General features: G+C 46.4%; 1 protein-coding gene across 2 annotated transcripts; it reads left to right on the forward strand.

Moving 5' to 3' along the window:
* Positions 1-127: 127 nt before the first annotated feature.
* L(1)g0004 (RNA-binding protein pno1) lies at positions 128-17,537 on the forward strand. 2 transcript variants are annotated; one of them, XM_077681047.1, is made up of 8 exons: positions 128-232; positions 646-817; positions 4,204-4,353; positions 7,735-7,818; positions 10,421-10,481; positions 12,011-12,128; positions 14,776-14,846; positions 17,297-17,537. In XM_077681047.1, exons 2-8 carry the CDS (start codon positions 662-664, stop codon positions 17,362-17,364), a joined length of 708 nt encoding a protein of 235 aa, XP_077537173.1. In that variant the 5' UTR covers positions 128-232; positions 646-661; the 3' UTR covers positions 17,365-17,537. The 2 variants fall into 2 exon arrangements, with proteins under 2 accessions (XP_077537173.1, XP_077537174.1); XM_077681048.1 differs by having other exon boundaries at positions 228-294.
* The last annotated feature ends 738 nt before the right edge of the window (positions 17,538-18,275 follow it).

The raw sequence follows: 18,275 nt of genomic DNA on the forward strand, positions 1-18,275 counted from the left end.
GAAGCAGTAACAACAATATACTGAAAACTTCACATAAAATAATTGTTTTATAATAATTCGTACTTAAAGGTTTTGGTAGTTAACCAGATGTGAATTAATAAACGCGCGTAAAATAAGCTACATTTATTTGGAAAGCTGCTAGCGCCCCCTTTTAAGCTTCAGGTATTTCGTCGATTTTGTTCTATCGTCCAGTCCTTTATATCGTCTCCTCCTCACGTGGAAGGAAGCATAGGTAAGCGTATGCTACGAAAAACGTGCTTACGCGAGTTTTATTCTGACTTTCGGGGATTTTCGGTAAGCGGAACCGTTTTTGCTGCAAACTAGGGAAAATTTGTCAGCAATATCGTCGCATCAGCTGCGTTCGATGTGGCCGAAAACAAAAATCTGTTCCTCCGGCTCCACTGTCACCGCATGTCAACATTGCGCACTTTTGGTGGATTTTGAAAATTGCTGACTTCGGTAATTTGTGAATTGGGCATCGCTTTGTTTAATACTCATCTTAGCTTCGTTGTGGACGTTTTGGGTTCTCGCCACGTTGCTCACGATCGCGCGATTGCGCTGAGTTGTAAACGTCGACGCAGTGATGGTCGCTTCTTGATTGCGTCTAATTTTTTGCTTTCGACGTTGCCGCCATTTTTTTCGCAGGAGACCGCATCGCAAGATGCCTACTACAACAGATCCCGCCAAGATGACCGGTGACGGTTTCAAGCTGGTGCAACGCCGGGCCAACCGCAAGCGGAAAATGGCTGTCGACGCAGACGACGAAGATGCCAAGAAAGGCCAGCCGCTCTACCCTCCCGCGAAGCAAGAAAAACTGGTGCGTTGCCAAAAATAACACCCAACTATAACGAGCCCCTCGTGGTGGTTTTAACGTGCTTGGCTTTGTTCGAGCAGCCTGCATCCCGTTCTAACGTCAATCGTTGTCATCCTTACTCCACGCAGTCAACTCAAATCGATTGCATTTTAGCGGGAAAGGGTAGACAGTTTGAGATTGGTGGGGTGAAGGAAACGAGTGGACTTCAAAAATGACGGAGAAAATTCGAATATGTTCGTGGTTTCCAGGAAAGGGGGCGTGGCCTAATTATTGCGGCAGTCGCCTGTAAATGACAAAAAATGCGTAAATGAGGAGCTAAGCTCCTTGGGAAAAAGATAGTTCAATGCTTTTAATACCTCAGTCCAGCAGGCAGCGTTGATTACCATTTCAATTATTTTTTTATACATATACTGTTATATATATATATATATATATATATATATATATATATATATATATATATATATACTGTATAATTGTCCAGCAGACAATTCCGAAAACCCTTGAACTAATTTTTAGCTAAATATTCAGTGGTCCAGTTCAGTCATAGTTCAGTCAGAACTGGCGCAACGATTGTTGGAAAAAATTGTGCAGCACAGATATCCGCTGCGTGTATTTAATTGAAATGAAAACCGTGTAAAATGTGGGCACGCTGTAATTGAACGCTTGGCGATGGGAGAAACTCAGCAAAAACCTAGTAACCACTTTTGGGAAGTGTGAATGCAAGAGCATTGCAGGACTATTGACACAAAATTACAAGGTTGAGATAACTATGTAGCTTCCTTTATGTGTGGAGGTATCTCCCAGCAAGTTTCAACAGGCTCTATTCCGTATAACATATTTGAAATCAATTTTAATCTTTTGAACGCACGAGAAAGCCCAGAATGGATACCCTTTTGACATTGGCATCAGCGTGACACATTGAGCGCCGTGCCCTAAGCTCCCGACATCAGGGCTCCTGTGACGTAGCAAAGGCGCTGGCTGCTGTTGGTGCGCGCTGCTGTGCCTTGTGTATCAAGTCACAGTTTTGGGACTAACATCATGCTTCCCGGGTGCATGCGACCACGGCTGGTCCGGACACGCTCGCTCGCTTGCTCATCATGCACGTATACACTGGCCATGGCGCAACGAGAATAGCATAGTGAAAAGTGTCGTCCGGTTGTGGCGGCTGCCTCGGTGTCTATTTCGTCGAAACTGAATCTGACTCCAATAAACGAGGCTGTAAATAATTATTTGCATTTCGGTCGACCGTCTAATGTGCCATTCCATGATTACTAGCTTAGTAGGCGCCCATAACAGCGAAACAAAATGCGACTCAAAAATTTTATGTCAGTACTCCTTTGATGTATGTTGAAGCGTCGCTGAGTGGTCCAAGTTTGCGACGTTTCTGAGTTTCGCTGTAGGGTAGGTAGCTGCAGTGTATTGGCATGGACGGCTACTTTTTGCTATTGCCGAGGCTACAGTCACCGACAATGTGGATGATACAGACCCCATAGCGGTTCGGTATGAACTGCCACGCAGAGTTACCTGTCTCTCTAGTGACTGTTGGGCCGCTGGTTGCAGCAGGTATGTTCCACCATGTTGGTACGGAACTTTTCCGATGATATTCTCCCTAGTTTTTTGTCGGCGCTTGTGCTTGTTTTCTACTTTGTCCAAGATTTCTTGTGCCGTTTTTCAAGCGCTAATGTGTACCCAACTACGTACCTGCCAACTCTTCCGAATTTCCCTTAAAATGTACGAATTTGGGCCCGTCTTACGATTTTATGAATCTTGCCTGAAATTTTGCGGGGAATATTTAGATTTTCGAGAAGAAATGGGAACATCTATTAAAGTGACACTGTGGTACCTTGCGCCACCACGAGAGGGCTATCGCGTCCGATGCAATACGTACGACTTGGTCCTTAGTCCGACCGCGGTAGTTTCTTCGCAGTGCAATGGCGGGCTTGAAGCCACGGCAGCACTACCATGTGTTTTTTAAATCGTACACGTCGGAATTTCCATGCTTCAAGCCATCCAAGAAAGGATACAAGTTCGGATTTTGCACGACGTGTGCGTGTGATGTGAACCTTTCGCATGGTGGCAAGTCTGACATCGATATCCTCATTGCTTTTAAAAAGCACCAGGGGTTTGTCCAAGCTGCGGGCAACCAGACAAGGCTGACTGGTTTTGTGTGCAGTGATAGCGACTTCAGCGTGATTCATGTAGGATGCCTCTTCACGGCGTTTTTGGTTGAACAAGACATCCCGCTGAGTGTCAGCAATCACACTCACTGGAGTTGTTGCTCATTACTCTGCAAGTCTGACGGTTTTCACTTATGGTTGCACACCTGCCAACTCTCCTTATTTGTTTGGGAGACTCCCTCTTTTTTTTTTTTTTGCCCTTCCTCCTGATTGTATGGGAACTATGATAAATCACCCAAAAAGGTGCCCCAACCGCACCGCGAAAAAAAAAAAAAAAACACGTCAAGCAACGCCCTTGCATCGTAATTGCCATCATGAGTTAGGTAGCCACCCGAAGTCAGCGGAAGTCGTATCCAAGCCGTTTGAGTTCAGTGGGCATGTACAGCTTTTTTATAGCTCCGTTGACAACATGGTGCTGTCGAAGCCAAAGACGTATTTGCAGTTTTTCTTAAGGCCTTATACTACAGAATTTTTATATTTTGAGCTACCCAGAAAGTCAAGCACTTCGAATTTTGCACAACTTGTGCATGTGAAGTGAGCCAGGCGCATGGCGGGAAAAGTGATGTAAAACCTGCATTTGGCAACGAAAAACCACTGGAACTTTTTTCGCATCCCTGAGAAGGAGGGGAGCATGGATGATTTCTTTGTCAACACCAGTGTCATTTTGAATTTGCTTGTTTTTCGGAAAAGACTGCGGCCTTGAAATCAAAAGTCAAGGCAGATCTCGTAGGCTAGACAGGCCATGTGTGCTGCGAAACAAAAAAAAAAAATCCCCCCCCTCTCCCTCCCTGCACCCAGTTTCTCAATTTTCGAGTACCCCAGAGGTTGGCAGATATGTAGTTGTGAAAACGGTAGAGTTCGTGTTGCAAAGTGTGCTGATTTTGCTGAAAAATTAAAGCGTTGCGATCAAACCTGGAAAAAGACAAACAAAATCTAGTGTAAACTGAGCCAAGCCAAGCCAAATAGACCACCAAGGCACCCCCGATTCTGAAGGAATTCAGGGTATCATGCCGACGCAGGGGGAGCTTTTTATCCTAGACGACCGGTGTAGCATTGATGAGTGAGCGAGCGCAATTAGCCAGCAGTGATTGTACTCGAATTTGATTGCCAGCTTCGCTCAAGACATTGCACGGGGTGCACCATGTTGACATTGAGCAGCGGAAACAGCACCGGCTTTTACTGATGCGCTCTGTACCGCGGGGCTTGCAGGAAGGAAAGACGGAGGTCCGGAAGATACCCGTTCCTGCGCACAGGTACAGCCCCCTGAAGGAGAACTGGCTGAAGATATTCACGCCTGTTGTTGAACACCTGCACCTCCAGATCCGGTTTAACCTCAAGTCCCGCTGTGTGGAAATCCGGGTGAGTTTTCAGAGTCCGCGGCTGTTGTGCCGAGCGCTGGTGAACTCAAGCGTTCTATTTTCGTGCGCGATGTTTGCATTCCTGTACCTGCTGCACTGCTAAATTTAGTAAAAAAAGAAAATAATGTTAAATTGTTGCCTGCGTCTTGGCGGCGCCGGTAGTTTTAGCAATTGAAACCAGCTGCTTCGTGTAGAAAGAGCTCAGTAATGTTCCTCCAAGTACCTTTTCTTTTTAATTTTTATTTGCTTTTTTCTCCCCATTTGCGGCAGTCGTAAAAGATTTTAACCAGGGTTACGCCACGAGCTTTGGCGCAAAGAGTAGTCACCTTGACTAAGGGGGCGCATTATGGCACCCCTCGAGGGCCTTTGGAGATGTATATCCTTGTGACATATATCCTTGGAGACATATATCCTTTGGAAACATATGAAGGAGACATATATCCTTGTCTTGTTCTAAGTAACTAACTAGCCTTCTGGTACTTCGCTTTATACCACATCGGCTTCAAAAATGTTGTTTTCATTAATAAAATTTTTATACATATTGCAGACATGATTTTCTACGTGACAGCACCAGTAGGGAGGTGCCAAGAGCAGCAATCAGTGGGCTAATTAGCCGTCGTATCAAACAGATTAATAGGTAGCACTACAATTGCACTGTCACATTCACATGTCAGCAGCCGGCAGGGCTTGCAGTGCTTGCAGGGCTTGCAGGGCTTGGACAAGCAGTGCTTGTCCAAAAATGTTGGTGTGTCCGCACGTGTTCCTTGCAGATGTTCTTTTTTTTATCTGGCCAAGGGTTGTGGCAGTCAGTGTGATATGACATGGAAAATAAGATAACCCATTCTTATTTCATTTCCTTTCTCAAACAATTGCACACATAAGGAACTATCCATATTTGAGTTGCCTGTGCGAATATAGCGAGTGGTCTGTAAGTGAGCAAGGCATTCTTGTTATTCAGCATCAGCATCAGCCGCTGGGGGTATACAGTCGAATCCCACTACAACGACATTGACGGAACATGCGAGAAATTTCGTTGAAGCAAAAATTCATTGAGGCGAAATTTGCCCCAACACACCACAGAAGGGCAAGAAAAATAGCCCTATATACTATCCGCATCATTGGCAGCATAATACATTCAATGTTTAGAAAAAGGAGTGACGCGTAATAACGTTGTATTTATTCAGATAACGAACATACCAATGGTTATCTGTTTTTTTAACTGCACACAAAGAGCGCATAATGGAGGGGGTGGGGGAGTGAAGAAATGCTGGCGCAAAACGTATTGCTGTACAACAAGGCGTATCCACCAAGCTGATTACTTGCAGATAGCTGCTAGGCCGTCGGAAGCCCCCCTCTCACTTGTGGCAGGAGCGGTGCCATTATCTTATCCTTAACTTGCCTTGGCAGGCAAGCCATGCGCCTTGAATTTAACGTGACCGCATGCTCGCGACCAAGATAGGGTAATGCGGGTTCAAGACTAAACATGAAAACATTATTTTTGCTTTTGACTTTGAAGAATTGTAGAAGAAACAGTGACGCCTGCTCACAACGCATACAGCAAAGCACATTCACGCGATTTCAACTGGATACAGATTGGCTGTAGCTCTGGCTGGGTGAACCAGGCCTGCACCTCATGTAAAGACAGCCAGCCACCTTGTTATCACCAGCAATCAGTGGCGTCCACCTACGAGTTTGTTTTTGTTTTGGGTTGTAGTGTTGGGGCGGCACACGTTTTCCGGGAAATATAAAAAGTTACAGATAGCTGCCGTTGTGCTTATTTTATTGTAAAACAAATGTTCAAACAAGCCCCAATGAGCAAAAATTTCGTTGAAACAAAAGCAAGCAGACAAATGGTTCGTTGTGGCGAGGACTTTATTGCATTGACTTCTATGGCTAACTAATGTGGAATTTGAAATATTGCACCCGCCGCGGTGGCTCAGTGGCTAAGGTGTTGCGCTGCTGAGCCCGAGACCGCTTTTCTGATGGAGGTGAAAAGCAAAAACACCCGTGTGTGTGAGATGCCGGCGCACGATAAAGATCCCCAGGTGGTCAAAATTAGTCCATAGCCCTGCACTACGGCGCGCCTCATCGTCTGCGTTGCGTCGGCACGTTAAACCCTACAATCAATCAGTTTGAAATATTTGGTTGAAGTGGAGTTCGTTGTAGCGGGGTTTGACTGTATTTCTGACAGAAGCTGAAATGTGACAGTGGCTGTGTAATGTGCATTTGGGCGGTGGGTGTGCATTTGGGATGTGAAGAAGGCTGGCTGCAGCGTGAAAAATGTTTCTGGACAGTCTAAAGCGGTGGTTCCTAAATGCGGTCTGAAAAACAGTCTACTAAGGCATTTCAGGCGTTCCACAAGGCCCTCCTCTCTGTACCACCATTTTTAAAACTGAATATTGTTGTTATCCTTTTAAACGTTGGCGAGACAAGAAGGATGGCTTTACCACACAGGACGTAAATATGCTGCTTCTTGACGTTGCACGTGTTGGTTGGTCAACAAAAATGTTTATTTTCCTTCCCGCCCTCCCGTTGTCAAGGACACTGAATGGAGCTTTGTGGGCAGGCTGAACTCGCGAAAGATTGGCACAAAGCAATTCTTAAAACGTGAGAACCAGCGTTAAGTGCTAAAGACATAATACAGGCCTAAATACATAATACAGGCTTAATTCTTTTAGAAGTTTGACACGTCAGATTAACAATAATGCCAATTTCAGTGCAAACTTAAAATGTTTAATGTTGTAGAAGGGAGAAAAGATGAAAGAGGGGTGATTCACCATTCGCTCTCTCAAGCTGCTCTTGCAATGTCAGATGGACTAGTTGTGCAATTGGTAGCAGCTGACAAAAGCTGTCGGCAAGAAAGTTGGTGGTGCAGTTGTATAGGTGACACTAGTCTTGTTTCATGCTGTTTTCTGCACTGTGTTTACCGCTGTGGTTTCTGTTTTCTGGTGCACACCCCCAACAACATCACTGCTGATGTACAGCAGGAAAGTAGAAAGTTTGTCAATATTTGGCTCATTTTCTTAGTTGAAAACAACGTCCTTCGGTTTCTGAGTGGAGTTGAGTGAGTCACTAAATGCTAGTCCTTTTAAGTGGAACCAGAATGTTCTCACTTTCTGGTCCTTTCGAACTCCAGATTGATCTATTCTGCTTCCAAACTCTAAGCATTGCATATTCACAGGCAAAGCTGTGCAGAATCCGAATTTGACAGTAGCACACTTGAGGTTATCGCTTGCTTTATTGGCATGGTACATATTTGGTAAATATGTGTACGATGTATGTGTTGCCAACACCATTATATTTTTTAGTTATGAGGTTCGGTTAACATCGTTCTCACATGGAAGTCAAAATGTTGACGAGAATTTTGTCTCTTCCGCCCTAGACTTGCAAGGAGACGGAGGAGACCGGCGCCCTGCAGAAAGCTGCCGATTTCGTGCGGGCGTTCACCATGGGCTTCGAAGTGGACGTAAGTGTGGAAAACGCGCTTTTTTTCTTGTTATTGTTCAATAGCAGCATCTTGGACTGATCAGATCTGATTTCGGTCATCACTTCGGTTATAACTTCTTGTTGGTTGTTGTGCAGTCAAAAATTAAGCCTAACAACTCCACGCTGCCGCATTCCGGTTGGTGATGGTGGGGATGCTGTGCCCTTCGTAATGGGCGATTGAGAGCTTCCTTGCAGTGTTAGCGCACCTTGCATTTGGGTGTCTTTTGAGTGAATGGTGGCATTTGCACACTGCAAAAAGCTGTGGGGACCTGTATGTGATGGCATAGTTCAAATCATGTAGTTATTGCAGTGCACCAACATATCAGCAGGGATTGAAAGAGTGGTACGACGTTAATGCTGCGATCATGAACATCAGGAGTCAATGCTGGAATGTAGGCTAAAGAAATCGTTAAGCGTGAACGCGAAAATGCACTGCGCACACATCCGGTGCGCTGGCGCCGCCGCGAAGTGGTACCGGCAGCTCCAGCGACGGCTTCGAGCTGCTCTTTAAAATTCCGCTCAAGGCACAAACGAAATTGCCTGTGCAGGATACGAGCTGATAATAAGGGCGAAAATGGCACTGTAAATCATCATCCGCACCGCTAGGGAAAGCACACATCAATTAAATATCCAGCTAAAAATCTTTGTAAGCCTAAACATCTACGGCGGGGCCGGCTGGCTCTCCTGACTCCTTCAAAACTGCCTCCACGAAGGGCGCGCCTTCCCATTGGCACAAGTCGTCAGGCTCCTCCCACTGCCACTCACGTACACGTCATTTTCTAACTCAAGGCACATGCAGCGCTGACGCACACGAATTGCGTGCAAAAGCACGCCATGTGGCTCACACTTTTGGGATTTGCGCATTTTCGTTGTTTTCTGTTTCGTTTTGTTTTTAGCCACGATCGGGGCAAATTCTATCAGGTTGGAGTGGGCAAGGATGGTACTGGTCTAGAAAAGGAGCATTGAATTTATCGCTGTCAAAAATTGCCAAATGGGAGTGCAAAAAGAAATGGTAAATCTCTTGTTTTCCATTGCACTGTAGCAAGATTGGGCAGCCTCAACGCTACCTGCCTTTTCATCTTCGTCTGTCGCTCAGAATTTTCGGCTGTCACTCATACACGCCCAAGACTACTGAGAAATGTCTTCAAGCATGTGTTTCAAAGAAGGTTGCGTTTCATGAAGGCAGGTGTGTACTTCCAAAATTCCTTTTCCACGGAGGGAAATAGGTGCTGTTTTTTAAATTTTGCATGAGGCACAACATGCCAGAAGCATTGCAGTCATAGGTTGGCAGGCTCACTTAATTAAGAGTGCACTCACACACCCCTTACTCACCACTCATGAGTGAGCGATGAGTGAGCCTCGTCATCGTTCTGTACTGGCGAGCGTGAGTGCGAGTGAGTGCGAGCTTCACCCGCAGCGAGCCCCAATCACCAACTCGCGGGGAGCCCTGCTCACTGCTCGCAAGTGCGAGTGCTCTCGCGCTACTCACGCCATTTGCGGGGCTCACCGCGGTGAGCGCCACTATTGCAGTTGTACTTGCTGTTGTCTATTCGTCGCAGGAGCCGCTCACTGTGATGGTTATAATGGGGCGATCGATTTTAGCTTCGGAAATATGTCGTCACTGAGGTCCTGTTATGGGGCACCCTAGAATTAATTCTCTGGTGGCATGTTGATTTAGGGATATGAGTTGGAGGGCCTTCTGATGCCGTAATTCACAATACTGTTCGGTTTCATGACTCATGGAGGGTCTGCTGCACACACTCGCGTGCGAGGGGAGACGACGAGGGGTGTGCGAGCATGAGTGAGAGCGCGAGTGAGTGCAAGGGGGTGGAGGGCAAATAGTGAATGTGAGGGAGTGCGAGTGGTGATGGCAACTGGTGAGCGTTAGTGCGAGTGAGCATGTGAAGAAAAATGTATTTTTCTGTGTGAGTGTGAGTAAGTGGCACCCAGTTTTGTCGAGGTATGATTTGCAGTTGTAGTATTTGCCAACTGTTGACCTCCTGTGTGATGGTCCACACAGGAGGTGTGATGGTCCTGTTTGATGGTCCACACAAAGAAATCAGGTGCAGAAAGTATTGTACTAGTCATTCGTTTTGTTTTTCTTGTTCTTTTGTGGAGGTCGAAGAGGGGAACAACACACCTTGAATTGCCAAGTTTGAGTAGTTAGCTTTAATCGACAAGTTAGTCAAGTATAAAAGGTGCTGCATTGAAGTAGACCTCCTGGTTATCTTGTACAGCTACCTTTTGAAGGCAAAAAAAAAAAAGAAATAAGCAACTCAACCAAACGGCCAAGGATGCGCATCAGTCAAGTAGAATTGGGCTGTCAGTGCAAGGAGGTAAAAATGGAACACAATATAAGCAGGTTGTGCAACTCGTGGTACTGATTATGCGAGAAGCACGCATCTTGGCAGTCATGCGTCGAAGCTCCACACTGCAACAGTTAGTCGACCGCATTTGCCTCCCATTGCGCCACGTGTATCTTCCTTTTTATTTTCCCCTTTTTTTTTATCCCTAGGTGTTTTCTCTCGAGCAGCGCTGCGCAATCCAGTCGCTGATTCTATCTCTGTTCTTTCTCCTGGCAGGATGCCCTGGCCCTGGTTCGACTGGACGAGCTCTTCCTCGAGTCTTTTGACATCCAAGACGGTGAGATCGCGTCGGCAAGATTGATCTTGGCGTGTTCTTGAGGCGGTGCTGCCACTGCAGCATCGCCAGCAAGCATTGCAACCGACTCGCTCTTGCGTGCGTTTCGAAACAAAACAGTGTTCCAACACTGCAAAGCAGGTTTGCACAATGTTTGCCGGTGGCTCGGCTTGGCTGGTCGGGTTTCACTCTGTGCCAAGATATTCGCAAAACCTTTTCGTGGTGTAGTGGGTAGGCGTGGCGGGGAGGCCTGACTGCGAAAATGCAGCCGCCATGTGTCTAAGGCGGTGTTCTGTGGAGCCCAAGGACACGGGTTCAACTCCCGGCTACGGCAGCTGCTTTTCGAATGGAGACGAAAGGCCGAAAGGGGGTGTGTGTGGAAATTTTGGCACGTTTCATGAGCCACGGGTAAAAAAAATCATCGTATACTAATAAGAAAAGTTTTATAAATCCATGGAAATGTTCCAAACGGCCTGGTTTGCCTCTTCTAGAAAAGTAATACGTCTTTACTGAAGTAAAGAATAAGCGAGACATGCATTTTAGTTTATCTAGTTTTCATTAGATGGCACTAGTGGTCTACCATGTGAGAGTTTCAGTACAGAAGGGACAAATATCTAAAATAAACAAACTAGGCCATTGTGCACACTTGCATGTATTTGTAAAAAATTTCATGTTGATGATTTTCAAGCCCGTGGATCATGAAGTAGTGAGTTCCATGGGAATGTTGACAGGTGAGCACCCCTTGAAGAACCCCAGGTAGTCAAAACTATCCCGAACCGTCCACTATGGCGTGCCTCCACTAATCCCAGGTGTAGCTTTGGCGTGTTGAACCTCGCAATTAATTGACTGCGCAAATGCAAGTCCACGCTCTGCCGCGAGAGAGACTTTTTCGCCCCCTCCAATCCACCATTCCCACTTAACCGTGTCAGTAGATGCAAGAGTGAAGCTACATCATCTATGAACCTAGCCAATCTCCCTACCCTTACTTATGGCTCTGCTCCAACATGGTTTGTTTTTCCCGCACATGCGCATGGGGTTGTGCTGGAGGAGTTTTCTGCAAACACGGGACCACCACAATTTTCTCTCACTGAACCATTTAAGGTTTGCTTTAAAAAACGCATTGCTTAAAACGCATTGCTTTAAAAAACGCAAGAACAAGACAGGAGGGGATACGTCACTTCCTATGGCGGCCAGATAACATCACAAGTGCTTAGCCAACCTTAAGCTAGTGGCATCTGTTGCGGGAGGAGAAACCACGTGGCTGCCGCAATCGGCACTCCACAGCACAGCCCAGGACTGAATTTTGGCCGCTATCATTTTCTCCATCAGGGGCTGGCGCCCTCTTTTTTTGCCGCCACAGCTACAAGGCATTGTAGTCTGCACTCGTTATCATTGTGACATCATCTGGTCGCTTGCCCGGGCTTGGCGCAATGGGCCATTGTGCCTCCTGTATATAGTCTTTGTCCACGATGTGGGGTGAAGAGTTCTCAGTTCAACACTGTCCTGTGCCTTTTCCGCTGTCCACCCCGCAGTGAAGCCCCTGAAGGGAGACCACCTGGCCCGGTGCATAGGGCGGCTGGCAGGCAAGGGGGGCCGCACCAAGTTCACCATCGAGAACGTCACCAAGACGCGGATCGTGCTGGCCGACAGGTGAGCGGCCTCGCTGCTGCGTGCAAGCAATGACGACCAACTCTTCGGCCTTACCGAGCGGTGTTTACTTTCAAACGGGAACACCGTCTTCTTTTTTCTTAATTCTTGTGTAGTTGGAAACATTGTTTGGCCACTAATCAAAGTTCTTGGAATTGTGTCTCCTTTATCCTTGGGCTTGACAAATTACGCAGTGGGTGGCATATCCTGCCAGTCAGGGGCGTATCCGGAGGGGGGTTCAGGGGGTTCGAAACACTCCCCCCTTGAAATTTTTTCTAACCAGCGAGTAAGCGAGACTTACCCCCATAATTGGCAACAATAAGTTTTTTGATGCATCGCTTGGAACTAATTTTACAGCTCATTAAACCTTGGTGGCACCAGTGGCAAGGAGCCGTTTTGAGAACCCACTTAAAACACTGAAGTTTAATGAGCTGTAAAATTACTTCCGAGCGATGCATCAAAACACTGATTGTCTTATTGCACTCACAAGGTCCATAGTGTTGGAAAATGTAAAGATTACAGTTTTATGACCAACACAGTTTTGTCTATTGTTCCTCCAAAAATGGTGTTAATTATCTTTAATTATCTCGGGAACTAATTGACCAACTAAAAAAAATAGTGCCATATTTGAAATCAGTCTGGGAAAAGCAGCAAGGTCGACAAGTTTTAAGAGCCATGTCCCCCTTAAGTGAGGCACTCGGACGTTTCTAAAACATCGGCCCTGACGTCCTTTCCGCGGAAGAACGAAGGCAGTTTGAAGAGGCCGAAATAAAGCTGTTCAGGGAAGAGGCACCCAGTCACATTCAAAGCAGTGCGCACACGACACAGGCAAAGGCGCAAGTGCTCGGCGCCGCGATCTTGTGGGCAGGTGTGGGTGGTTTGGAAGAAAAACTGCTCTCCTCATTCTCTGGCTTCCTTGGAAGTGGTGCAATCGACTCGTTTTTTTGAGGGGTTGAAGGGATGTGAGGCTCACCGCGGCTCACAGTGCATGCCGTTGGCAGCTCACATTTTGGGCGCACGCTGGAAACTGATTCAATCGTTATGTCCAATAAGCGTTTTATTTTACCATAGAAAGCATACAAAAGTGGACGGTGCCATGGTTGTTCATCGTTGAATATGATATATTGTTATATACGGTATTGTTACAAGTGGACTCCGACTGTACATGCTCAAGTTGCAGTGCTTGGCAAGCCACTGGTGGCCACAAGCTTTCTCGGGTCACACATGTAGCAGAAAGGGGACAAGTCCATGTCATTGCCTTGCCTTTGTGGCTTGCCCCTTCCAAAAAACAAAAACCAGTTAGAAGGCAGTGTTTTCATAGTTCTGTTAGGCTGAACTTATGCTTTTGGGCTGTTATGTCGTGTGATCAGAGTGACGGGATTCTGTGGGATGCGGGACATGAGGGGCAGGACCAGGCCTGGATGATGACAAGCCTTGCGTCTGCATGGTGCGACTCTGTGCACCAGAGCCAGCAATGGTCGAACCCACTGGTGTTGGCGCACTCACGGGGCAGATCTATCGCCTGTGTACGGCAGTCTGACGCCTGGTTTTTCCCCTTGGTTTCACAGCTGGTGGCCTTGCTGTTGGCTCGAATGTCAGGCCAAGGAGAGACGAGCCAATCGCGTGGGTAAATTAGCCGATCTCGCTGGTATTGGATCCTTAATACTCAATTTTCACGGCGCGTAATACCGGACTGTCAATGTTAGTTCTCTTGTATGCTTCAGGGTTCACTCACACAACGTGCCTTGCACTTTGAGGCATTTTCCATGTCTTCATCCTTGTAAGCTTCATCTACCATCATAATAATGTCGTTGTGACGATTAAAGGCCATTTACCCCGATTCGTTAAACAGTTTTTGAAATGTACTCGTGTGACTCGTATTATGGCCATGAACACACGACCTTGAATGAACTCGCTTATACAGTTGTGGCTCTCCAGCCTCGATGCCCTTGAGCCATTGGCACACATACACTACCACTACTGCATATGACTTCTGCAGTGGTGTGATTATGTCTGGAAGAGACGGCCCTCAATCCATCTGCAGTTGTGTTGGCTGTGCTAGCCACACTAGCCAGGCTCTTGCCAAGGCCTCAACACAGCACAGATGGCTAGAGTGATAACTGCGCTTTTTCGCTATGATAATGAGATGATATCTGGTGTGGGTCCCCACCCAAGGTGACATGTTTTTCAAGCAAAGCCGTCTTTGCTTCACTGATAATGACTATGCAAAAAATGTGCTGCAAGAAAGCCAGCTTTCTCTGACGATGATAGGCATAGTGGACAAAGTGGAAGATGTCAAACCATCTTTGTTAGTAGGAGCATTGATGATGATGATCATGGTAGAAGATGATGTTTGAAGTTTGAACCATCCTTGTCGTTAGACAAAAGGGGTACGATGAAGATTATGGTTCTGGGTGAAATGAAAGGGTTGAACCCAAACGATAAATATCCAAACCACCAACGATCAGTCCACGCCTCAAAAGCTTCGCGTTTCAACCATCTTTGTTGTTGCCCTAAGGGGCATTTGAATTCCTATTAAAGTGTGCTGGGCATTGCGCATGTCATTTGCTGAAGTTCTTCCTTGACATCCTGTCCTGTTCTGATCCCTGTGCTTTTTTTCTTTTGTCTCTTCCCCTATCTCTGTGTCCAGCAAAATCCACATTCTTGGCTCCTACCAAAACATCCGGGCTGCACGCACAGCCATCTGCAATTTGGTGCTGGGTAAGTCTAGATGCTGTTCCTCCTTGGCATGTGTAAGACATCTGGTAAAGGTGATTTGTGTGCCATACAGTTGAGCTCTATTGGTTCGTTCAAAATTTCAGTTGGCAGTATTTCCCATCCCCATCCGCATATTTCATCTGCATATGCGGAAGGTTTTCCAGGCTTTGACCTTGCATAACTTGCAAGCTATTTTGTGAAAGTTCAGGAAAAAAATGCTGTTATATTTAAATGTAATGTGTAGTGGCAGTGTCTCTTAGTAGCATATTGCCATCTCTAGATATCACATTCACAGCACAACTGCAGGTTCAAGGCTATTCTCAAAAGTGCTGCTAACATCACGGTCACAAGAGGGCAATAATATGAGCATTCCAGACCTTTTCCCTCAGGAGTCTTTATAGGTGGTATTCATAGAAAAGTTTAGCTGTCAATTTCTTCGCTTGGCAACCTTGGGAACGGCCACAGACGTGGCCAAAGTGCCACGGACATGGCGCGCGGCTTGTGCCACCGCGCCTGCACGCCGTACAAAAAAAGAACACCTGCGTGCGTCGCCTACTCCGTTTCTACTCGATTCTCAACGGGGGTGTCAACAGAGATGTTATTAATCGCACTCACTTTGGACTCGAGGCATTACTTCGCGTTCGGTTGGGTAGAGTGTGGAACGTCCAACACAAATCATGTGCCTAGCACAGACAAGCACCACTATCCTGTGGAGCCCGACGTAACCAGTAACGGTGTATTCACATGTTTGCCTGTATGCGTGCCTCGCCAGTGAATACAAGCTATATGAACCTTCCCTTTTGTCATCTGTGCACCAAATGTTTTCGATTATAATGGGCATCATGCTGCTCGATGACTGCATTTTTAAAGGAGTACGCACACAAAAATTTCGGGTTACTTTTTTATGGCTTCTGTGGGTGCCTACCAGCCCAGTATTGATATAATGGCACATTAGATGGTCGATCACAGCGTAGATAATTATTTGCAGCCTCATTTATTCGTGTCAGTTTCGGTTTCAACAAAACGAACACCGTTCACTTCTGCCACAGCGCGCTTGCATGGCCACCGCCATATTTGTTTACATAAAAGACCTTGCAACAGGCAGCCGTGGAGGCAGCCTTGTTGCAACACTACCGGGGGGTGACACATGGTGACTTGTGGCACGTCTTTGGCTTGGGCTACATTAGCAGGCTACTACTGAACAGATACATCGTTAAGTGACACTTGAGCACAACGGCTAGCGCCGTCGTGTGTGTCCTCTCTACTGTTGTCCCGTTTCAAGCGTTACTTAACGATGTATCAACACCAACTAGCCCAACTGTCATTTTTACTGAACCACTTAACAGCGCATGCGTGTTTGTTGCATGCGGGGCAATCAGCACTTTTGTTTTCAGTCAAAAGTGGAAGCTGTTATCGCTACTAGGTAAGGCAGCAATCATTGCCCAAGTCAGTGGCCCAAGTGGAGGAATGTGAATAGTGCCGATGAGTTTTGAACGGCCTGCAGCTCTCTCTGCCATTTTGAAAATCAGGGACGCCACTCTTTAATTGCGCTCGGGCACAAAACAAAACGGTGGCGATGGTGGCCTTTCCGGACGTCAACAAAGCGGTGCTCGCTTTGTTTTGTGGGCAGCATTGGAACAACGAGGTGCCACTGTCTGGCAAAGTTGGTCAGCAAAAATAGCTGGACTTCGCTTGCATGCTCGTTGGACATACTCGCTGCCGAGGGCCAGGGAGGAAAACATGCAGAGAAGGCGAACGCACAGGATGTTTTGAATGCGTTTGACGCTGTTCTCAGGCGCACACGACTAGCAATAAAGCCGTTCTTGTAGTGTGAGAGCTGAGCTGTGAATTAGTAACGCAATTGACTGGCCTAGTCGGTATTTCGTTCTGTACAGTTCAGTGCAAAAAAAAAGACAGGGACTAGAAGAGACACACCACAGGAGCACTCTTGTGTTGTGTCTTTTATAGTCCCTTCTTTTTTTGCGCTGAACTGTACATAACTTAGCTGTGAAGTTACTGCGAAGTAGGCTTGCAAAGTCATATAACCAACTTTCGGAAAAACATTTTCGGTTTGCTGGCAATTTTTCTGTTTGTGTTTCATTCTCGCGGCAATAGAATTCCCACAAAAGCAGATATTTTGGCTTTCCCCAGCGGTTTCGCTGTTGCTGAATTCACCATAAGTGGTCTACTCTGTATTATGGGCCTAGCTACTGCTTGGCTTGTGAACCAAGAGTGAATTGACACTGAGGCAAAAGGTGCTGTTACTGTTCAACGAAAGAGAAATTGCATCTGATGGTTCTTTACTTTGTTCTTTCACACATCGGGACGCTGTTTATTCATGTAGGAATACAGTTGCGAGGTAATCGGTTACAGATCAGATGATCAACACTCTCTGACGTCAAGTGTGTGTGCATACTGATCATCGTGCTTTTTCTTTTTTGTTGCGATCGCAGGCAAACCTCCGTCCAAGGTCTACGGAACGATGCGACAACTGGCCAGCCGCATAGGAGAGAGATTCTAATTTATTTCGGTGGTTTTGTGAATTAGGTACCTAAAAAAAGCTAGTCCCAAGATCTGTTGCAAGTACACAGGCCGAGAATGCTTTAAGCAGCTCTGCCCTCTCTCGCACCGGAAAGAGAGGACTGTTGGGAGAAGTGAAGTGGTGGTGATTAAAATGTGCGAATTGAAATTTTCTGTTGGTGGTTCGACAAATTCTTTTGAGCGTGATGCTGAAGAATGGCAAGACCAAAAAATCAAGCGCACCATATTCCTTTCTTTGTCTCATTTTAAATGGTTTTTAAAATTTTGACTTGTGAAACATGGAGTGACGGCTGCTGTGGCATGACACTGCGGAAAAGGTAAGGAGAGCAATTTGATGTGGTTGAACACAGTTAAACGAAGATTGTCAAGTGAAGGGTAGGCTTGTGTGCCAAGAGCGTGCAGTGAACGCACATAAAATTGTACCACAAGACAATACATGTTCACTGCTCGGAACAGGAGGCGCTAACACAGAATGACCTTAGATGCAACCAGCAGCGCCTCCTTGTATCATTTTCTGATGACACTCGCCCTTACTCTTCCCCTCTCCGCACCACTCCTTTGGAATGAACAATCGATAAAACACTTGCACTGTGCAAAAGGCGCTGGCTTGACCTTCATCGAGCTTGAAGGTCAGATGGATGCTACCAGCCATTTTCAGGGTTTGTACCTGTAGTTAAGGGAGCTTTTACCCTAAAATGTTTGCTCAAAGTTCCCACATGATTTTGAAACATTGTGAGATGCTGTCTGACTTACCTTGTTGGGAAGGGTGCATTTTTTACGTAATCACTTGTAAACAACGTTTTTGAAGACCTTGCTTGCCTCTTAATGCACAACCTTCCATGCAGTTTGCGATAACATTGGGCCTCTTGTAGGGCAGTGGATGCCTCGGCA

Source organism: Haemaphysalis longicornis, unplaced genomic scaffold (assembly GCF_048455015.1).
Source record: "Haemaphysalis longicornis isolate Haplotype H1 unplaced genomic scaffold, Haemaphysalis longicornis Haplotype H1 scaffold_8, whole genome shotgun sequence".
Taxonomy (NCBI): domain Eukaryota; kingdom Metazoa; phylum Arthropoda; class Arachnida; order Ixodida; family Ixodidae; genus Haemaphysalis; species Haemaphysalis longicornis.